Genomic DNA, 23875 nt, shown 5'->3' on the forward strand with positions numbered 1-23875 from the left:
CCATGTTTCTTCTTTCTTTCTAGCCCTCTTGAAATAAGTGTTTTATGGTTGTTGGGCTTAGAGTCTTATACTCTTTTACAGTTTAAAAAGTGAATGAAGCCTTAAATATTTCTTTAAAAAAAAAAAAGCCTTGACATTGAATTTAATTTTTTTTTTCAGTAGAAGGAACAAACAGAAGGAAAAACAATGTACAAAATATAAAGAGACAGGACAAAGTAGTAAAAAATAAAAACAGCACAGAGGAAAATGAAGGAGGATGGGTGGAAGGAGAGAAACGAAATGAGTGTGAAATGGAACAGGCAGAAGATGGAAGAGAAAGTTTAGTTGGTGTTGGGATGATACGCAAAATCGATTAAGAAGATTGGAGGAGGCTCAGGTTCAACTTTGGCATATTTGGTTTAACAACATAGATCCAACTCTTAATTCTTTCTCATTTACCACTTTTTACATTGTCTCTAATTACTTAAAATGCAGTGTTGGATAGAAAGAAGCACCTTTAGGTGAGGCTGTAAATTATTCACACTGTCGATTGTTTAAACTGTTAATTCTGCAAAGTGTTAGGACAGAAAGTAAAATCTTTCTCCTGGTATAATTCATGCATGCTTAAGTCAGTGTGCAGATGATAGAACTCTTGAAGTCTGATAACCAAACAAAGCCTCTATGATACAAGTCTCATTTTTATTGTCTTTTGATAACCTCTACTTTTGATAAGAAGTAGCAACATTTTCTTTTCAACAGTATGCCTACTTTTTGCAAAATCTCTATTTTCAAACAACTTTAGTGAAGTGTAATTGACATGTAAAAACACACATATTTGAGGCGCACCATATAACATATTTGGATATGAAAATGCCCATACGTTTCTCACTCATATTCATTAATTAACATATCTGTCATTGCCAAAAGTTTCCTTCAGGTGTTTGGTAATTCCCCACAATTTTCCTTCTCTTCCATGCCTCTACTATCTCGGAGCAACGCTGGTCACTGTACATTAATTTGCCTTTCTTAGAATTTTGCATATACAGACAATATGTACTCCTTTTGGTCAAATTTCTTTCCCCATTGTTCCGGGAGACATCCATGTTGTACTGTGTGTCAATAGTTCATCCTTTTTATGGCTGAGCACTATTTCATTGTCTGAACATATTATACTTTGCTGATTTGCCTGTTGATGGACATTTGGGTGGTTTCTACTTTGGGCTATCGGAAATAGAACTTCTATGGACATTTGTGTCCAAGTTTTTGTGAGAACATAGGTGTTTATTTTTCTTGGGTAAATATCTAGGAATAGAATGACTAGATCACGTGGAAGATTTCTTTTTAAAGAAAGTCCCAACAGTTTTGCAAAGTAGTCAATCATCTAAATTTTCCCCAGCAGTGAATTAGAAGTTTGTCATTTGCTTTGATATTTTGATCTTCTGTTTCAAGGCATAACTAATTCTAGGACCTTTTTAAAATTTTTTTTGATGTGTATTCTTATTTTTGAGAGAGAGAGAGAGAGAGAGAGAGAGAGAACGCACAGCAGGACAGGGAAAGAGAGAGGGGGAGACACAGAATCCGAAGCAGGCTCCAGGCTCTGAGCTGTCAGCACAGAGCCTGACGTGGTGCTCAAACTCAGGAACCGTGGGTTCTTGACCTGGGCTGAAGTTGGACACTTAACCGACTGAGCCACCCAGGTGCCCATATTCTAGGACCTTTTAATCCAGCAAAGCTTGAACCACTTTGCAACATTCAGTCAGGTTTGTTGACCTTTTCTCGTTTTCTCAAGTCTTTATAATTTGAGAACCCTGGAAAAACTGATGCCAAATTTGAATGCTATAACAATTTCGGGAAGTAAATTATACACTTACACTAAAAATTTAAGGAATATTTGTTGAAAGAAAGACCAGAGAAATACTCATCAATATCTGATGAATAGGAAAGATGATGACTATTTAAGTTTGACACATACATTTTATCAGGTACTTCTAGGAAAGCACGGACTGTGCTGTTTTGGGAACCAAGATTAGCATCCTCCTAATCACTTAAATTTTGTGTCATTTGGTCTAAATTTATCAAGTTTTGTTTGGTCAGATAGCAATAATTAGGACTGGCTACTTTCAAAGGAATCTTTCTTTTCCTTTGATTCTCACCATGTAAAATTATCCTAATTAAAGATACCATATTTCCCTAGTTCACCCAGGAGGTGCATATGAATCTGATAGGCTTGGTGATAACCTCAAATATATTTGGGAGAAGGCATTTATGATTCTGATTTAGATAAGATTAGGTTAGAAGTGGGTGTATAAAGGATATACCCGACATTATTAGCAGTAGGATCAGCAGTGGTTAATCACAAAACACCATTCATATTTGAGGATTTCCACATCAGATTTTAAGTATTTTGGTTTCCCTCTCTTTTCTCCTCTCCCATTCAGTTATCTGTATTAAGTCAAGGACCGCATCAATTTCATCCCAAACCTATATTAATACTGTTTTACTGATGATTTTTAGACATTTCTTGAGTTTTTTTCTTCCTCAATAGTTGGGTTTTGAGGGACAATTCAGTTGGTTGAGCGTCCCACTCTTGATCTCTGCTCAGGTCATGATCTCGGGGTTACTGGGGTTGAGCCCCATGTTGGGCTCTGCACTGACAGTGCCAGGCCTGCTTGGGATTCTCTCTCTCTCTCTCCCTGTCTCTGACCCTGCCCTGCTTGCACATGTGAGCTCTCTATCTAAATAATTAAGTAAAAACTTAAAAAAGTTAGATATTTAGGCAGAAAGTGCTTTTGAAGAAAAAAGACTTTCTAAGGGAAAGTCTCCTGGACCTTCTTATGTGAGACATTGAAGTGACTGACATGATAAAACAGTGTGTGTTTACAGCAATTGTCAAAGAACAGTCTTATTTAGATAATGAACCATTTCGTAGATACAGTTATTCTTAAGAAAAGAAGTTTCCTGGGATGCCTGGGTGGCTCAGTTGGTTAAACATCTGACTTTGGCCCAGGTCATGATCTCACGGTCTGTGGGTTCGAGCCCCGCGTCGGGCTCTGTGGTGACAGCTCAGAGCGTGGGGCCTGCTTTGGATTCTGTGTCTCCCTCTCTCTCTGCTCCTCCCCTGCTCATGCCCTGTCTCTGTCTCTCTCTCAAAAATAAATTTAAAAAAGAAAGTTTAAAGAAAAGGAGTTTCCTAATTCCACCTCGGTAGTTTTTCCTGGAGTATAGAAATACCTAAACTAAATAGGATAGAGCTTATGGAAGTATGAAGACTTGGTATTTATTAAATTAAAGATTAAAATTGTTCCTTAGTTTAATTTATTGCTTTTGAATCAGAGAAGGGAACAGGCCCTCAGGCAAGCTTTAGGGCTTGTAAATAGTACTTGTAGTAGACGTTCCCTTATCCATTTAAAACTTTGGCACCTGTATCACAGGCTTTTTTTTTTTTTTTTTTTTTTAATATCAGTCTCTGCCATCATCCTGTCTGGCTTTAGTATACTCATGGAAGGAACGGCTAAGAGCGTGGCCTCTCACTGTGGGGCATTTCTCATCATCAGTTACCATCTCTTCTTCTGTACCTGAGCCACAAGCTCCCATGAACATACCACTGACCCCGGGAGCATAAACAGCCTCACCTACAAGCTCATTACCTCAAATATGTATACTACGCTAGCATCGTAATCTCTTTTCTCCCCAGGGAACTTAGCACTCTGATCGCTCTTTGACTTCATCTGCATCTTCGGCCCGTGGATTGTCTATTTTCTTCCAATTCACCAGACCTTGCCTTTCCTCTCTGTCTGCCACATTACATACATTAAATTCTCCTCCACATCTAACATTTGGTTTCACCTATCTGGAAGAACCCAATTGAAGGTGAACCTGGTACCCATGTTTTCTGCATTTACCTCTGAACAGTAGAGCACTCGGAGAATGTCACACGATTGGAATTTTGGTTTTGCAGTCCATTTTTGACAATGACTTCAAATGCACTCTCAACACTGCGTGCCATTTTCTCAGGTCAACATGCTCTTAACCTGAGAAGGGGGGAAGGATTCATCTTAAGTAGAAAGAGTAATAGTTTCTTTGTTATAACAGGAGGCAGTGTGCTAGGATGGGTGAGCCTATAGATATGTTTGTAAGATAATGAAGATAAAATCAATATGGCTATTTATTTTTTTAGAAGGACACCCATCCCATAAATAAAGGATAAACATTATCTAAACTCTAGATTAGTTTAAAATATTTTTAAAAATTTTTCTTTATTTATTTTGAGAGAGAGAGAGAGAGGGAGAGGGAAAGTGGGGGACAGGCAGAGAAAGAGGGAGAGAGAGAATCCCAAGCAGGATCCACACTGTCAGCACAGAGTCTAACATGGGACTTGAACTCACAAACCATGAGATTATGACCTGAGCCGAAATCAAGAGTTGGACACTTAACTGACTGGGCTGTCCAGTGCCCCTATCATGGATTATTTTATATATCAGATTAGTCTTTCCTGCAAAGAAAGATTGTGACATTGTTTTCTGTCTGTTATAAATTGTTCTCCTTAATGGGGTGAGTTGACAAATTTTTGCTCAAGTTTCTAGCATAAATATTTGTTGAAGCACATAGCTTCCAGTCTTCAAGCAGGATTTTGACAAATGAGGAACAGCAACTGCAGATAGTCTTCTGGAAAGTTGAAGTTTTGAGCTTTGGGCATTTTCCTTCCAATTCATCTTCCAACTGATAGTCTTAAAACATTTTGATCATATCACTTCCCTTCTATAAACATACCATGGGCCCACTGCCTGCTATATATCATGTTTCAAAACAACGAAACATGGTTCTTGAAGCCATCCATACTTGATTGCATTCAATGTATTCAACATTACAGTTTTTCATATGTAACCATATTCTGAATGCTTTGTTCCAGTCCATTACCCTTCTCCTAATTCTCTGCCACTGTGTCTCTCTCTATGAATCTATACTGGCCAGCTTGACCTGGGGGATGAGCAGACAACCAACTGGTAGTAATAGGTAGAGAGGGAGTTTTCCCATTCAAAACCAGTTAATCCACAATGATGAGGTAGAATGAGCCCATGACCTTAAACATAACATCTGGGAAGATGAATGTGGATGAGGTAAAGAAGAGACCATGGTTATACTAAGGAGCTTCCAGAGCTGAATTCCACGGAGGTCATCAAGATCGGACGCATCAATAATTTAAACTATTAATCACCACATATTTTGCTCTGTGATCATTCCGTTTGGGCTGGAGGGAATGATTCTCAGGTCAGGCTGACTGAAAAAGAAACCAAATTCTCAACCTCTAAATTGAAAATGCCACGATCTGTTTCTCAGTTATAATGGAGAAACAGTGAGCTGCTAGTACTTCCACAGCTCCTTACCCATTCTTCCGTCCCTTCACTGCTGCCCACAGACTTAGAAAACAAAAGACAACCAAACGAGACAACCAAAGCAAAAACAAACAAACACAAACAAACAAACGGAAACAACTTTCAAGCTAAAGTGGAAAATAGGTTGGCAATGAGACAAGAAGGGTTAGAAGTGAACCTGGGGGTCATCACCCTTTATTCCACTCCCCTGGGAGGGCTCTTTGTAAGGAGTGACATGATGAAATTTTGGTGTGCAGATCCCATTCTTGTCTGCCACTAGCAGTCTGACAGAATTGATGGGAAGAGGTCCCCTGACCACACCAGCTCTCCCAAGGACACCAGAAAGGTGTGGCAGAACCATTGAATTTCTCTATTGCCTTCAAGAAGAACATGGAAGGACTGATATCCTTGTTTGCAGATGTTGGTTTGCAAGAAGATATTGCAGATATTGGTTCTTCAAGAAGAACATGGAAGGACTGATATCCGGGCTGATGAACCCCAAGAGGTCCAGAATTGAGGGAGAGAAGACTGTGAAAGACCTGATTTTACTTGATGACTAGACACTGTGGTTAAAGTGTAGACATCTCTAAAGAGGCATGTCAGGGATGGGGACTGAGACGGTAGAGATTGGCTGATGACAAGGCAAATTATATTTAGAGTGGGGTGTCAGCATGGGACTGGGACTGAGCAACCATGAGAAGGATAAGGACGCTTCCCACGGCACTACGGCAGTTGTACAAATCCCTAGAGGACTAGCATGAACTCTAGCAAAGTGAGGGTAAGAAGAATATCAGTTATATCTTTGAAACCAACAAGTATCACCCTTCACTGACTGAAAAATCCTGAATGTGGACTGAATGTACCTGAAATTAACCACATTTAGTTTCTGACTTTGCAGTGGAAAGTGAGGATAAGGATACTTTTCAGTCACAAGATAGTTGAGACATTTTGCATTTTGGTACCTATCAGTTTTATAGGCTGTCATGTGTATGAAATGCATTCCAGGCTTCTGAACCAGAAGCCTCAACTTTCTTGCGACGTTAGGGAAAAATGGTGTGGGCTTAGCTGTAAAAATCCATAGCATCACAAATTTTGTTGAAATGCCTCTTCTTCAACTGGCTCTGGTTTTCTGACGCAGATCATACGTGCCATCGCTTTCACCCAAAAGGCAACACTGGGCCCTGTTTTGAAGCTCCCTCTCCTTAATTTTAATAAATCTGACTCTTAGTATGTCTTTCCTTTGTCTTGTCCTTATGCCATACGTCTTCCTTTGTCTTTTTCTCAACATGTCCTTAATGAGTTCGCTTTCTCTACACCTACTTCATTTTTAGTCTTCATGCACCTTCTCTAAATGTATTAATAAATAGCAGTACGGAGTAGGAGCAGGGGAATGCAAAGATGATACAGCACGTTTAGATCCAGCCTCTCAAGGAAGGTCAATGAGTGGATATGAGCACCTTTAATGAAATGTAAGAAGTGATCTGTTAGCATTATTGTCCACATGTGTAGACATACAGATCACATATATAACTTCTGTATGGTTAAGTCATAGAAGGCTTTCGCAGGAGGTTGTAGATGAAGGAGTAGCATTTCCTGGTGAATGAGAATGGAGAGGACATTTCAAACACTAATGAAAGTTGCAAAAGTTATTTGAAAAAGTATAAAAGTCAGTAAGGCTATTACTAAATTTTAATGGTGCGGAAGGAATATGAGCTATGATTTTGAAACCTAAACCGACAAAACCACAAAATCACAAATAAAATAACCGACTACGGAAAAATATTTAGGGGCACAGTTGGAGTATTAGAGGTAGGATGACTGAATGGATGTCGACTAGAGTTACTTAGATAGAAAGAAGTGTCGGCTCACCTGTGGCAGCAGCAACAGGAATGGCAGAGATACTTGTAATTTCATTTCAGCAATTGACAAAAATTAAATTCAGCGTACTTTAAAATAAATCCAGGATATACAGCATCTTTTCTTAATTGTGTCCTATGTGGAAGTCCTATTCCCCCCACAATGGTAGGCACCTAGAAACAGGGACAACATGTTATTTCTCTTATAGTGTTACATTGGTCAGCGGAGTATCTCTTGAGCAGGCGCTTATTTATAATTTTTACTTGTCCGGCAACCAGAAATGTGTGAACTCATTTTGAACAATGGCTTCCAACCCCTGCTGAGATGAAAATGACAAAATCACAGTGATTGGACTGACCACTCATACATAAAGATTGCAGGTGTCACTTCTGTCATCACTATGAACATCAAAACTGCTCACCGGCGATTTAATGGACTTCTCCGAGACACTATCCTGAACGTGCATATATCAAAGAATTCCGAGCATTTTATATTCCAAGGTAAATATACCTTGCTTTTATTTTTAAAATTAGATTTTAAAAATTCAAGGTTTTATTTTTTTAATTTTTTAAGTTTATTTATTTATTTTGAGAGAGAGAGAGAGAGAGAGAGAGAGGAGGGAAGGGGCAGAGGGAGAGGGAGAGCGAGAACTCCAAGCAGGCTTTGCGCAGTCAGAGCACAAAGCCTGACGTGGGGCCTGATCTCACAAACTGTGAGATTACGACCTGAGCCGAAATCAACAGTCACTTAGTCAACCGAGTCACCCAGGTGCCCCCAAAATTCAAGCTTTTAAAAACTGTGCTTCGGGGCGCCTGGGTGGCGCAGTCGGTTAAGCGTCCGACTTCAGCCAGGTCACGATCTCGCGGTCCGTGAGTTCGAGCCCCGCGTCGGGCTCTGGGCTGGTGGCTCGGAGCCTGGAGCCTGTTTCCGATTCTGTGTCTCCCTCTCTCTCTGCCCCTCCCCCGTTCATGCTCTGTCTCTCTCTGTCCCAAAAATAAATAAAAACGTTGAGAAGAAAAAAAGAAAAAAAAAATTAAAAAAAAAAAAAAACAACTGTGCTTCATGGTTGATAACATTATTTGAACTTAATCATAATATATAATAGCAACATTATTATTCTATTCTTTTCTATTACAGAGATGAAAGATATATTCTTAGTTTGTAAAACTGGTGTACCTATTTTTCGTCTCTGTTAGTCTGACATATACAAAACTTATTTACATCTTCGTCATCCTGTTTTAAATGAAATCCCAAAGCGTAACACTTATTAAACTCCTGCTTTGCCTCTCATTTTCAAAGTTATCAATTTTTCTTTCTATTGCTATACTTTTATTTTTTTCCTACTTTGCTAACAGCCATTTCCCATTGGTTAAATTGGTGTCACTAACTCAGAGTAGCAGTAAAACACACACACATTGACAACCATAACAATCATAACTGGATTACATTATTAAGATCAAGATGTGGGTCTCCTTATCTGGAAAAAAAATTAAGAATTGTGTCTCAGTTAGAACTTGAAATAATAAGAAACTGATCTTATAAAATCTTTCTCAACTTCTTTTGGTTCCTTGGCAGGTGAGATAAGATTAAAAAGAAATAGCCAAAAGAAAAAAAAAGGAAAGAAATAAGAGAAAAGCAAAGAAATAGCCAATTTGTTGCATTACCACTGCAATACCATTGTTTACTCTGGTGACTTTTTTTCCTTCTTAGACTGTATCTATTATTTTACCTACTACAAGGAAGGGAAGCCACAGAAGAAATGTAGAAAGAAACAGAATTTGAGCTTCTAAGGGCAAGGTCCTGACAATGATGATAAGACTAAAAGAATATTGTAATAGTCTGGATGTCAAACCCTGAGCTAAGCAGGATGAGGCAAAGAAGTCATAGAGGGAAAAGAGCTGAACCCTTGGTGTGTGGGGGGAGTGATATTACCCAGCTAGGCTGGGGAGTTCTAGGGTAAAGGAGACCTGGGTCTTGCTTCCCAAGCAGAAACCATGAAGTTGATAAGGTCCCAGTTATTTCCTACCCTGTTGCAGTGCAGTGACAATACAGTAGAAATGATAGACAGACTCGTTTGGATAGGTGGGGCTGACTAGGCAGCAAATTTCCTGTAGTCCCAGAGTAACATGGTGACTTTTCCCATGCTTTTGCAAAAGATGTGGGCATTAGATGGTAGAGAGAGTTGAGGAATTGAAAGGGGCTTATTATTTAAGATTATGGTAACAGAGGACTATGGCTTGAGGTAGAAGGGCTGAAGGACTGATACCACATGGGGAATGGGGGGGGCATCTCCATGGAGGTCAGTAGGGAAGAGTGAAAACTATCAGCAAGATACCAGCTGACTGATGGCCAAAAATCTCCCCTAAGTTGGTGTTGAGTCCTTAACTAGTGACCATAAAGATATATCCCATACTAAGGGGAAGGATTAGGTGGGAGAAATCCTGAACTAACTCTGTTCCCCTAGAGACAACTGACTTTAGCCAGAACTGGTTAAGTCTTGGTTTTCTACTGTGTGGAAAAAATGAGAACTTGAAAGAAAAATTGTTAGAATAAAAAACAAACAAAAAAACCCCCCAAATAACCCTACTTTTGTATAGACGAACATGTGGCTTCAAAAGGTGAATGCAATATATATTGCCAAAAACGGGTAAAGATCAATGTAAAAATCACTGACCTTTGGGAATAGATCTAGGAGCATAATATTCATTGAACTCAGTCAAACCTAGGGTTTGATTCATGAAAACCACAGAGTTATTCAGAAGAGATCAAGGCATATCTACTGTGAAAGGCTGGTTAAGTGATAAAAATTCTTATAAAGCTTGAATAGCCCATTAGACCTTGAACAGATAGAGGAGACTTCTGTTGAATTTCAGTCTTCCTCCCACTGGTTGTAGGGCAGGAGTTGGACATGAGATGGTTATGACAGAACCAAAAGAAACCTCAGCTAGGGCTACCTGGCTGGCTCAGTCAGGAAAGCATACAACTCTTGGGCTTGGGCTCATGAGTTTGAGCCCTACACTGAGTGTAGAGATTACTTAGATGAAAGAAAAAAAGAAAGAAGGAAAGAAAGAAAGAAAGAAAGAAAGAAAGAAAGAAAGAAAGAAGAAAGAAAGAAAGAAAGAAAGAAAGAAAGAAAGAAAGAAAGAAAGAAAAGAAAAGGAAGGGAGAAGAGGAAGGAAGGAAGGAACGAAGGAAGAAACGAAGGAAGGAAGGAAGCAAGAAATTTTAACTGCAGGTAAAAGGAAATCAGGGGGTTTGGGGTCAACTTCAGGTGCAGGATTCAAGTACCAGTCCCAGTTTCACCAGTAGCTCATAGATGCAGGAAAGTCTCTGTTTTCTCACCTATAAAAGTAAAAGAGTGTTTAGGAATTATAGGTAGGAGGCAATGTATATAGCAGCAGACATAGAAGTATAAGCTTTACTTTTTAATAATTAACAATTGTGAAAGGGACTGCTTTATTTTAATTCTCCCTTTGGGGCTCTAAATAAACAAAAATAGAAAAATTCAGACATTTGGCATGCCTATATCCATGACCTCTGGTCCAAGGAACACCTAAAATATAGAATAATTAGAAAAAACCCTCAAATTGGAAACAACCCTTACTTTATTTCAGTGCCTACTCAATGTGATTTCTCCGAGATGATCAAACAGTTGGAGCATAGCGGTGATTTTTGGTTTTCTAGTTTTAGGCAATCTGGAAGAAAGGAGGGTAGCACACAGTGTTCATTAAATGTGTAATTCCTTCCTTATGCTGAACAACTTTCCTCTCTTATCTGGATCCTCACTACTGTCTGCAGCTTTCTAGCTTCCTCACTTAAGTGACACACTAATGGGCTTAGCTCTACACGGAATTTCTTTGACAATGTAGATGGTAAACTATACAGAGAGTAAACTCAGGGCCTATTGACTTTGATAACAAAGTTCGAAAAAGGAGACCCTTCTTGGTACTTTGCAGGCAACTATCTGTGTAAATACACACATTCAGGTGAATAGCACACCCATCAGACGCCAGATGGACTAAATACCCTCTTAATGGTGGAAAACAGGAACAGATGAACTCAGAGGTGAACACAATCTTGGAAATGAAAGAATGAGAGCAACCGGGGTGATGTTATATAAAACAGTACTGCGGGGAGAATGTCACTTCTGTAGGTATAATGTTTTCTACTAACGTGTTTTGATTACCAGTGCAACCAGCGGGGGTTGAAGAACATACTGGAATTCATCCTCCTATTGTCATTTACAACATCGTTCATTGTTGTGATATATTATTAAAAAAAGAGATTATGTAGTGCCAAATATTGCAAGAGAATCTACTCTCTAAGAATACTGAATATGCTTTTCCTTCCCCTCCCAATTTCTCCCCGCCACCCCCCCAGTTTAGGTGATCATACGTATTTATAATAAGCAAATGCCACTGCTTAAAACTTCTGCAAATAACTCAACTGAGATTTAAACTGAATTATTTTAAAGGTCAATAGATAAAAATGGTTTACAGAACGATAAATCCTTGAGATAGGACATTTGGGGCCATTTTCTTCTAAGAAATAGGAATAGTTTAAAATCAAGTGGAAACATAAGGTATCTGTCTTTCTCTGTGTGACTTATTTCACTTAGCATCACACTCTCAAGTTCCTTCCACGTTGCTACAAAAGGCCATATTTCATTCTTTCTCATTGCCACGTAGTATTCCATTGTGTATATAAACCACAATTTCTTTATCCATTCATCAGTTGATGGACATTTAGGCTCTTTCCATAATTTGGCTATTGTTGAGAGTGCTGCTATAAACATTGGGGTACAAGTGCCCCTACGCATCAGTACTCCTGTATCCCTTGGGTAAATTCCTAGCAGTGCTATTGCTGGGTCATAGGGTAGATCTCTTTTTAATTTTGGGGGGAACCTCCACACTGTTTTCCAGAGCGGCTGCAGCAATTTGCATTCCCACCAGCAGTGCAAGAGGGTTCCCATTTCTCCACATCCTCTCCAGTATCTATAGTCTCCTGATTTTTTTCATTTTAGCCACTCTGACTGACGTGAGGTGGTATCTCAGTGTGGTTTTGATTTGTATTTCCCTGATGAGGAGTGACTGTTATGTGGATCCTGAGAAGCTTAACGGAAGACCATGGGGGAGGGGAAGGAAAAAAAAAAAAAGAGAGGGAGAGAGCCAAACCATAAGAGACTCTTAAAAACTGAGAATAAAGTGAGGGTTGATGGGGGGTGGGAGGGAGGGGAAAGTGGGTGATGCACATTGAGGAGGGCACCTGTTGGGATGAGCACTGGGTGTTGTATGGAAACCAATTTGACGATAAATTTCATATTTTAAAAAAAGATAAAAAAAGAAAATCAAGTGGAAGTAAGGAAAATCACAGGCTCTTGGCAAAGGTCAAAGGATGAGGTTCTCAAACCCTGTTCTCATGCATCAAGAAGCAGTGCACTGGAACTTTACATTGGTGCTGAGAAAGTCTCAGCTGGTTTGGAGAAGATTCACCGATGCAGACCTTTCAACTCTTCCCACACGAGGTCCCTCTGCTCACTCACAAGGGATTTGCTTTGCAGGATTTGTTTAGAGAGAATCTTCCCTTTGGAATTCTTGCCAAGTGCTTAGAAGCTCTTTACTTGAATGGCATGGTCTATCCCGGGAGAGGCTGTGTATCCAGGTTGCTCTCGTTCACCTCCACTCTGATCCAGATACCGTCTCGTTTGCTTTTCACGGTGCTTCCCAGGGAACATTCACACCAGTTCCCCTACAGTGGCTCACGGTGATCTTGTTAGTTGCTCAGAAAAGCTGCTAGCGGTTTTGTGGCTTTTCTTGATGTGTCCTTGTTGAACAGCCTGGCTCACCTTTTTCTGAGGTTAGAAGCATGATGAAATGCCATGCTTGCGTCATTGTTTCATGGTTCCATCTCCTACGTGCCGGTGTCAGTAAAAAAAAAAAAGAGAATAGGCTCTTTCCATCTGGCATTGGAATGGAGATCAGCTACATCAATTTTTAGGCTTCATTTCCCTCCCCAAGTGTGAAAATTTCATATTGCAGCTCCGATGTAGGGTATGTTAGACATATTTTATGCGCTGACTGACAAGACAGTGGCCCACATTTTTGCTGTTGCTGCGGCAACCGGCACTATGCAGTGGTCACCCGAGGCCACCTTGTTTTAGCTGCTCTGCTTCTCTTTTGCTTTCTGCTTTCTGTTTGCTGCCTCATTCCAGCCCCGCAAACTTTGACCAATGGGGATGGAAGGTATAGGCAGCAAATTCTCTTTTGTCTCACATCTTTGGGCAGATAATCGGAGGCACGGCATACACAGTTCCTCAGAGAGTTCCCAGTTCCGGGAACTCCTGATAAAACACGGGATTCCAGTTAAATTTGCATGTCAAAGAAACAACAGATACTGTTTTTAAGAGTAGACATATATCCCAAATATTGCATGAGACACACGGCTGCTAAAGAAAAAAAAAAAATTGTTGTTTATCTGACATTCAATTTCATCTGAGTGCTTTTAATTTTACAAGCAACCTTATTTCCAGTGGAATGGAGACCTCCTGGGCTGCAGTAGTACTCAGTACAGCACCACACCCTTGGGTTGGATTGGATTTCCTTTTTCCCTGACTTCCTTCTTCCCCAATGCCCCCCCACCCCCCCATCCTCAAAGAAATTACCCACAGGCAAGCTTTTGTCTCAGGCTCTGTTGTTTCCAGAAGGCAAGCTAAAATATAAGGCTAAATATGAAAACCGTAGATTATAGCTCATTGGGTTGTAAATATGTAGACGACAGTCCATTGAGAATTACTGGGTTTATAATTACTTGGTATTTTCTGAGTAATCCACACGTCATTTAGAGTTCTTATCTTTTGAAATATAGATAAGCTTGATTAGAACTGTCAGTGCTCTGTAAAAGTACAAAGCTGCCCACAGATATATGTACTCTCTGAGATGCTTATATCCTGTTGTAAACTCCTGATTCTGTAAATTAGTTTGGTTTGTGGATCACCTCGCCAACCTGGACATCCTGAGTTTGGTCTCCCCAGTGCCCCTCTCTACCCTCCCTCCCCAGGTCTTCTGGAAATGAATCCCCAGCCCTTAGCACGATGCCAGGCAAATGGTGAATGCTTGGCAGGTATTTGTTGACTCAACAAATGAATACAGTGCTTTTTTTTATGCATCCCATTTCAAACCATAAACTTGTGTGGTGTTTCTTCTTTCCAAAACACAATCCTGTTTTTTTTTTTTTAAGTTTTCATTTTTGCTAACTGCCCTGCCCTCCTCAAATACATAATTAAGAATCACTGTAGGGTGAGAAGTTGGTAAAAAACAGAAGAAATCCACCACGGATCAACTGAATGTTTCTGACAGCGTGTGACATTCACTCAGTTCATTATCGCATTCAAAGACACTCATTAGAATAAGTTCTGTGGGTTGAGGTTAAGTGAGGTTTAGTAGAAAGCTAGTTATCGAAGAAAACAGCAATGATTAGGTCTAAGTGCTGATAACTGGAAAAGCAAGAATCAAGAGATACATTTTACACTGGTTGATTATTCAGGAAACTATTTATGAGATTCTATCATTTGAGAACCGTTTGTAAGGCACAACTACGTGGTCCATAGGAGTATTTCTTTAAGGAGAGAATTCTCTAAAAGTATATTATGTCATCCCTTCTAGTTTTTCTCTGCACCTGATATTTTTAAACTTGATTTCATTTAACTTATTCTTTTTTCTTGGCCTTAATTCCTTTGTGCCTGACTCTAAATTGACAGGCACATAATTTTTTCCAGCTTTATTGAGGCATAATTAACAAATAGAAATTCTATATATTTAAGGCATACGAACATGATAGTTTGATATATGTGTACATTTTGAGATGATTACCGTAATTACGTTAATCAGCATATCCATCAACTCACATGGTTACCATTTGGGGGGTTGTGGTGAGCAGTTCTCAGCAAATTCTGAGAATACATACAGTATTCTTATTAAGTATAGGCCCTGTGGTGTCCATTAGACCCCAGAATTTACCATGAGGCTTGCATAAAACATCTTACTGAATACTTCTTAATGGTAAACCTATGTCAGTGATTTGGTTAGGCACACTGGAGGCAAAAGTATTGGAAACCACAGGCAATCTGATACAAGGGTAAATTATCTCTAAAATCATGCCAACAGAAACTTATTTATTGCATCAAGGTAAACAACAAAGTCAATAATAATATCGTGGAACAATATTAAATGTTGCCATGTATGTCAGGCATCCCGCTAAATGATTTTTACCTGCCTCCTGTCTCAACATTCTTGTGCAGAAGGTCCGGCCATTGCTTAAGTTTCATACATAAGGGAAGTATTTGATCTATGACTGTACGAGCAGTAAACAGAAGTCAGATCTAGGCATTGTTGAGTTCAGCGTCCTAATGCCACATCATTTTGGGAAATTGAGACATGACGGAATTAAATGGGAAGGGAGGGGAATGGGAATGGTCAGGATTAGATCTCCTGGTAATAGAACAAGGAATTGTAATTAGTTAGAAGTCATTATAAAATTTATTTCAGTTGCTCTTTTTTTCTCTTGCCTACATATTGGTGAAATTCTTGTTTATAAATTTGGAGAATGTGGTCATAAATCTTGCTTTGTCATCAATCATGTTCTGTCACTGCCACACACACATAAAGGAAAACTTGAATCTTCTAACACAATTGATGTCCTGACTCCAGTTTGAAGCTTAATTTCCTATTTCTCTTCACCCCTTGGGAATATCTGTGGTTCGTTTGGTGACTAAGCTGATGAACCACAGTTGCTGCTTTGATAACGATTCAATCTCAGTTTAGTAACATCAAAAAAAAAAAAAAAAAAAGAAGAAAAAAAAATCCCCCTCCAAAACAAACCCTGCAGAACAAAGGCGAGTTAGGAGAAACGTTATACGTTAGAAAAAGTCTTTGCATGTTATTGCTGAGATAAAGATAAAATAGCTCTTTGGCATTGTTCTAATATAGGAGTCATTTTCTTTAGGGTCTTTGAACTCCAACTTCTTAAATATCTTTAATGTTTGTAGGCAGGAGATAATGCTCGTAGGTAAGAGACACATGGCAACGTTCTATGTCTGACTTCCAGTATTGGTTTCTTTAAGCCCAAGAGAAAAACGTGCAGCCCTGTTCTAGAAGGACTCTGATACCGGTTCATGCCCTGTGGGGGTGACCAACTGGGTAGCCAACATATAACTAAATATTTTTCATTCTGCCACCATCTCTTGGGGGTGATTATTGTCTCATGCAAAGGACACCTCCTAGGCCCTTATTTCATTAGCATTAAACTTTTCGTTTGCGTGAATTCAGTTTTTCGTAGTTTTGAAGAGACACGTCACCGTGGACGGTGCGTCCATTTATTCTGAACCGTACCGTCTCAGCTTCCAATTACAAGTGTGTTTTGAGCAGAGCATCTGGCACAGTTCCTGTCGTTCCGTCTGGCCCTGGACGCAGGGATGCGTGGCTTGTTCTTTGTTCAGAGCACTTTCCAAGAGATTGGGCCGAACAGTTGCAACCAAGAATCACTTATACCACCAGGAGCTGAGAAGCTTTGCGGCTGTCATGAATGAAGTTTGGAGTGACACAAATCTTGTTTGGAGAGCTCACTGTGTGGTGCTGGAGAATTAATCTTTGACTGTAAACCTTCTTCTCTTTCCTTAATCAGATAAACTGTCTGGCCTGAAACACAGGTCTTTTCTTTTCACAGACAGCTCTGTTTTCGCCCCCAAAGAGATTTTGTCCAACATAAGGACACAGTGCAGTCTAAGTGGAAAGCGTCTCAGATTTATATAATTTTATTCCTTTTCTAACAGTTGTGTGAAGCAGGGAGAATTGCTATAAAACGGGTTGTTTTTAAAATTCATTTTAGGAAAATTTGAGGTGAGAAAATAATTTGCATCTTCCTACTTTGGTTAAGAATAACTAGCCTTATTTATTTATTTATTTATTTATTTATTTATTTATTTATTTATTTTTAAACTTTTAAAACATGTTTATTTTTGCGAGAGGGAGAACAGGAGTGTGAGTAGGGGTGGGGCAGAGAGAGAGGGGGACGGAGGATCCGAAGTAGGATCTGGGCTAACAGCAGAGAGCTTGATGCAGTCCTTGAACTCACAAACTATGAAATCATGACCTGAGCCGAAGTCGGATGCTAAACCGACTGAGCCATTCAGGTGCCCCTAATTTATTTTTTAAAAATGTATTTGTTTCACTAGTTTTTCAACAGGGAATACAAGCATAACCTAAAATAAAACAAAATATCCCTTCACCATATCTCTGATATATGAGTAAAGTTTAATTGTAATGGTACAGCATAGCTCTTATAACATGATAGTATATTTGTATTTAATGTTTTTTACTTGGCATTTAAAAATTTTTGGACATTTTCATATCTATGTAGCTGTATATTTTCATTTAAAAACATATTTTAAATGTTTTTATTTAAAAAGTTATTTTTGATGTTTATTCATTTTTGAGAGGCAGAGACAGAGTATGAATGGGGGAGGGACAGAGAGAGAGGGAGACAAAGAATCCAAAGCAGGCTCCAGGCTCCAAGCTGTCAGCGCAGAGCCGGACAGGGGGCTTGAACCCATGAACTGTGAGATCTGACCTGAGCTGAGGTCAGATCCTTAACCGACTGAGACAATCAGGTGCCCCTTAGAGAGATATTTTAATGTAATGACATAATTTTTACTTTTTTTCAGCACATTTTTCGCCAAGTGTTCAACAATTAAATCACTTTTTTTTCTCCCCCCTTCCCTGTCTCCCTCCTTTTCTTTCCTCTTTCGTGTTTTCTCTCTCTCTCTTTTTTTTTTTTTTTATTTTTGGAGAGAGAAAGCATGAGTGGGGGAGGGGCAGAGAGAGAGGGAGAGAGAGAATCCCAAGCAGGCTCCACACTGTCAGCGCAGTGCCCGATGTAGGGGTCGATCTCACAAACAGAGAGATTGTGACCTGAACTGAAATCAAGAGCCCCATCACCCACCCGACGAGCCACCCAGGTGCCTCCTCTTTAGTGCTTTTAAACCACGTTGGATACTAACCATATGTAAATATTTTTGTTACCACATCATAGGACACAGTTTTATGACTTTCCTTATATCTTTCCTAATTGCTTTCTTAAAAGATTAGTCAATTTATTACACTTAGTTTTAAATAATTTTTTGTATGCGAAATAGTTGTTTGTAATAATATTTATAAAAATGGAGATATATAAAGAAAGAACATTAGGTATCCACTGATGTGGTAGATGGCTTCTGACATGAACTTCAATGATTCCTAGCTCTTGGTGGTCCTAGTTTTGTAAACTCCCTCCCCCTGAGTAACTTGCTTCTAACTGATAGAATGTAGTAGCCTTGAAAGGATGTAACTTTTGTGTTTAAGTAACAAAAGATTGGGACCTCTGTCTTGCTTAGCAGACACTCTCTGTTGCTGGTTTTAACGAAGTGAGCAGCCACAATGGAGAGGCCCACATAGCAAGGAACTGAGGGTGGCCTCTGACAGCAGCCAGCAAGGGACCCTCAGTCCGACACCCCTCAGAGAAATGAGTCCTGACAACAACAAACATGTAAGTGAGCTTGAATCTTCCCCAGCCAAAGCTCCAGAGGGGCCTCAAGGCTTGATTGATAATGAAGTTATTATCACCTTGTGACAGATTGAAGCAGAGATCCCAGCTAAGCTGTGCCTGGATTCCTGATTCATGGAAATGGAAAGATAATGCATGTATGTTTTTTCAGCTGCTATGTGTTGGGGTGATTTGTGACTCAGCGATAGATAACGGATGGAATTGATAACATTTCACTGTTTTCTTTTTTTCAAGAAGGAAATATATATGCATATTAAAATTAGGATAATGTAAACTGAGTTTTGCTCCCTAGTTTTTCCCATACATTTCCATGATACTAAATAAACCAACAGAACCACATTTTTAATGGTGCTATATACAATATGAGTGTATAAATGCAACGTAATTAATGAAATACTCCATGGTTAGACTTTTAGCTTATTATTGATTTTATGATGCTAAATAATTCTTTGAAAAAAATTCTTGTACATAAATATATTGCTTCTCTATTATTTTTATTTAGCATGTGAATCTAAAAGTGAATAACTTGGATAAAAAACATTTTAAATGCTCATGAGCAATATTACTAAATTCCATTATTCCAGGAAGATTGACTCAGTTTTTTATCCCCACCAGAAACGTGTGACAGAGTCATCCCCTCGTTACATATCAGCCAACACTGGGATTATAGTCATTTTGCTTGCTTATATTACTTATTTGATAAATTTTACTTATTTTAATTTGCATTTGTATTTCTAAAAAATTTGGTCAAATTTTCACAGTTTAGCCATTCAGGTATTTTGTTTTTACTAAAATTGTGGCTCATATTTTGGTGATTTTTATATTGTGGTATTTATCTCTTTGTTTACTGATTTTAAGAGTTGTTCCATATTAATGATGTTAGTGTATTAGGTAGTATGCAAATAGCTTTTTCTCATTAATGCATTGTACTTTTAAAATCATTGTGTTTTAAAATAACATTTATTTTGGGGGGCTCTGGTGGCTCATTCGGTTGAGCATCCGACTTCGGCTCAGGTCACGATCTCATGGTTCATGGGTTCGAGCCCTGCATCGGGCTCTGTGCTGACAGCTCGGAGCCCGGAGCCTGCTTTGGATTCTGTGTGTCCCTCCCTCTCTGCCCCTAACCCACTCGCATTCTGTCTCTGTCTCTCTCAAAAATAAATAAGCATTAAAAAAAAATTAAAATAACATTTATTTTGACCTTGATTCTAGAGCACAAGGGTCCAAATATATTCACTTTTCTAGCGGCATTTGTCCCTCTCTCACCCACACGCATTCCACCTAATAAAAATACTGTCAACCAGTCTGTATCAAACCTGTGTCATATTTATTTATTTAAGCACTGGTTTTTCACAGCAATCCTGTCTAGGTGGGCATAGAAGGTCTTATTATCTTAATTTTCATATGGTTTAAAATTTTTTTAAATGTTTACTTATTTTTGACAGAGAGAAACAGAGCATGAGTAGGGGAGGGGCAGAGAGAGAGGGAGACCCAGAATCCGAAGCAGGCTCCAGGCTCCGAGCCGTCAGCACAGAGCCCGACCCGGGGCTCGAACTCACTGACCGTGAGATCATGACCTGAGCCGAAGTCGGACCCTCAACCGACCGAGCCACCCAGGCGCACTTATAATAGTTTAAACGTAGCTCAGAAAAGTGTCTTAACTGACCCGAAGTTGCAGAGTTTAGTAACTGGTAGAGTTGGACACGAACTGCTTTCTGACTTACATCCAGTACTCTTCCCTCTTCCCATGATTGTTCTTCATGCCCAGGGGTATTCTAGGCTGTATCCTGTATTCTAGGCTGTATCCTGTATTCTAGGCTATATCCATGGCTGAAGGCAGAAGGGTAGGGAATTAATGTTTACAATGTGCTTGATATTTTTATGTACATTAGCTCATTAAATACTTACCATAATACCATAAGTAATAATTTTCATATTTTTTATAAAGGAGGAATAGAAGTCTCAAAGATTTGCTTGCCCAACATTAGAAAAGTAGTGGAGGATATTATCCAGCCCTTAGGCGGATATTTAAGGCCTTTGCTCTGCCTTCCATAATTTGGAAATAATTAGTGTATGGACCAACTGGGATTTATTATGGAGCTTTATTCTTTTAGTATTTCTCTTTTCCCACAGTCTTTGTGAGTTCCTTCTTAGAACTCTTATGTATGAATGAGGTTTCACTGGGACTGAGTTTTTACCTGGTCAACATCTAGTCTTTGGCTAAGGCTTATATCAGGTGTTGCCACCTCCAGGAAGCCTGTTGAGCCTGAATTTCTTTTGTCCTTACTCAGACCCTGTGTGTATCTCCGTCATGGTACTCATCTCATTGTAATCTATGTGTCTATTTGGGCATCTGCCTCACCATTTAAAAATGGGAATTTCTAAAGTTCTTGGAGGACTGCTTAGGATTCGTTTAGAATTCTCCTTGCCTAGCACAGTGCCTGGCTCATAGCGGGTGCTGAAATGTGAAATGAATGAGGAAAAGGATGGAATGGCTGGGATGCTCAGGACGGCAGGGGTGCAGCTGGCTCATTGATACTTCCGTAAAGACAGGAATCGTAGGTGCTTACAATATACACAGTTTCAACATCTGCTTGTGTGGGAGTTCCATCAGGAAAGGCCAGAAAAACGTTTTGTTTTAGCCTCTCTTCCCTTCCATGGCAGGTATCTATTTGAAGCTTTTAAAATAAAGTCAAGGGGCACCTGGTGGTTCAGTTGGTTAAGCATCTGGCTCTTGATTTTAGCTCAGTTCATGATCTCATGGTTCATGAATTCAAGCCCAGCAAGGGTCTCTGCACTGACAGGGCGGAGCCTGTTTGGGATTCTCTCTCCCTCTGTGCCCCTCCCCTGTTCGCATGGTATGTGTGCTTGCTCTCCCCCACCCCCCAAAAAAAGTCTCGAAGATTAAGATAAAACAGCAACTTAAATGTGACATACTAGCTTAAGTGCCACTTCTTGGAATTCCAGAGTTCCAAACAAATTGGTGGAGGGGTGCCTGCATGGCTCGGTGGGTTAAGCATCCCACTCTTGACTTTGGCTCAGGTCATGATTTCATGGTTTTCTGAGTTCAAACCCCACATCGGGCTCTGTGCTGACCACAGAAGTCTGTCTCCCTCTCTCTCTGACTTTCCCTAACTTGCTCTCTCTCAAAATACATGAAAATAAACTTAAAAAAAAAAGATGGAAAATCTGCCCTACAAATGATACACATCTCAATTTTACTGTTTTTCTTAAAGTTGAAGTAGTCATGTACACTGTGCATGAGCACGAATATGTAGATACGTACGCATGATATTTACCATACAGCTTAATTATGGGGTATAGTTGTTCAGATACTGAATAAAAAAAGCAATTCTATCATTTTTGTCCAGTTTCTGAAAGTAGAAATTGGAGCATTAGTACGGATGAGATGAAATGAGAATAGAACAGAGTAATCTTCTCTTTAGTGGGCTTGCTGATGAAAGTGGCTTATCTTGGCACTTCAAAATACCTGAAAAGACGTAAACAATTAAATTAGTAACTAAAGCTGAATAGTGACACATTGCAAAAGTTAGCTATGAAGTTGTTAGGACCTGGCTACCTGTGTGAAATGTAAAGGAGCTGAACTATGTATTTGCATTTGCCCCACTTGAAATCGAATAATTTGGAAAAAGGGAAACATTTCTTGACAAGTCAGCTGGACCCCTGCCAGTTTTGATCAAAGAGAAGCTTCTGGCAGAATGGTGTAAATCCTAATGATACTTGGGATTTTTTTAAAGCAGTTGTCTCTGCTAAAGAATTTTGCAAATACACAGAACACGCTGATACTCTTGGTTAATGAGCAAGGTTTAAAAAAGAAAGAAAAGATTTCAGAATGATGACACCGCTGAATATGAATATCGATGGTCCCACATTAAAGGTCAAAGAATGTATGTAATGAATATTCATGGACACCTTTTTTTCCAGGAGGCAAAATATCACTCTCGGAAGAGTCAGATTTTAAATAATTCTAATTATGATGTTCTGTTGAATTCCCAGCAGAGTCCTGTACCCTAAAAAATATGAAACATCTGTTTGACAAGTGATTTCCATGCAGTTACTATGCTTTGACAAATAGCCACATGCATGCTATAGCACCCTCTAGCTAGATTCCAAGGTAATTGATTACAACTCAGTTCTGCTTCCAGTCCATAATTATTCCAACTTCCCTTTTCCTCTTTGAATTACACTGTATTACTTAGATGTTTTTGTTTCCTCTTCTCTTTAAAACATAGCCCCCAGGGATTTTTTTTTTTTTTTTAAATTTTGTTTTCAAGGTTTATTTATTTTTTGGGACAGAGAGAGACAGAGCATGAATGGGGGAGGGGCAGAGAGAGAGGGAGACACAGAATCAGAAACAGGCTCCAGGCTCTGAGCCATCAGCCCAGAGCCTGACGCGGGGCTCGAACTCACGGACCGCGAGATCGTGACCTGGCTGAAGTCGGACGCTTAACCGACTGCGCCACCCAGGCGCCCCACCCAGGGATTTTTTTTAATCCCAATTTAAACAGTCTGACATGATAAATGGAGTCCCATTCCCAGGAGGGGGTACTCATTGGTGATAAATTCCTGACACCTTACAAAAGCATTTGTTTCTGTCATAAACATGAGGCTCTGATTAGGTTTGTGTCTCGGGAAGGTTGTTTCATGAAGTTACTGAAATTCCAAGGTTAGCTGCCTCTACTCACCCTTGAATGATTGTTTTGATAGTCAAGACGAGGTGAAGTAAGACTCTGGCTTCAGGTAGTCCACCTTTCTCCAACAGGTCAACCTTGGCAGGCCTTGAATGCCAGGGTGAGGAGGTAGGGAGAGAATGGGGGGGGGGAAGTGTGGGGTACTGGTGACAAAGGCAGGACTGGAGAAGCAGAGGGTGGCTTTAAAGAGGAGAGTCGTAAACAAAACCAAGAAACTTGAAAAGGAGAGAGTAGAAAGGGGAGATAGGAGACATGAAATAGAGAAATCAAACCGAGGGACAGACAGGGGTCAGCCTGGGGTAAAGAAAGTGTAAGAATAAAGGAAGTCCAACAAAGAATAAAAAAAATAAAAGAAGAATA

The 23875-nt window shown here is 39.6% G+C and overlaps 1 protein-coding gene across 14 annotated transcripts in view; it reads left to right on the forward strand.

Moving 5' to 3' along the window:
* Nucleotides 1-23875, forward strand: part of LOC147581506 (uncharacterized) — a 237757-nt gene that overhangs the window by 54079 nt on the left and 159803 nt on the right. For 6 of the 14 annotated variants that reach the window (XR_015249977.1, XR_015249978.1, XM_086703287.1 and 3 more), the window contains exon 4: nt 7487-7708. The exons of 1 other annotated variant lie outside the window; for it this stretch is intronic. Coding sequence is in view for 5 of the 13 variants with exons in the window: in XM_086703294.1 (XP_086559420.1) it covers nt 18762-18785 (24 nt within the window). In the remaining 8 variants the exon portion in view is untranslated. Of the gene's footprint in view, nt 1-7486; nt 7709-18633; nt 18786-23875 lie in introns of all 14 variants that reach the window. 7 more of the 14 variants (XM_086703294.1, XM_086703292.1, XM_086703295.1 and 4 more) reach the window with 2 other exon arrangements.

The sequence above is a fragment of the Puma concolor genome, chromosome B1 (assembly GCF_028749965.1).
Source record: "Puma concolor isolate L17-30 chromosome B1, mPumCon1.1.hap2, whole genome shotgun sequence".
Taxonomy (NCBI): Eukaryota; Metazoa; Chordata; class Mammalia; order Carnivora; family Felidae; genus Puma; species Puma concolor.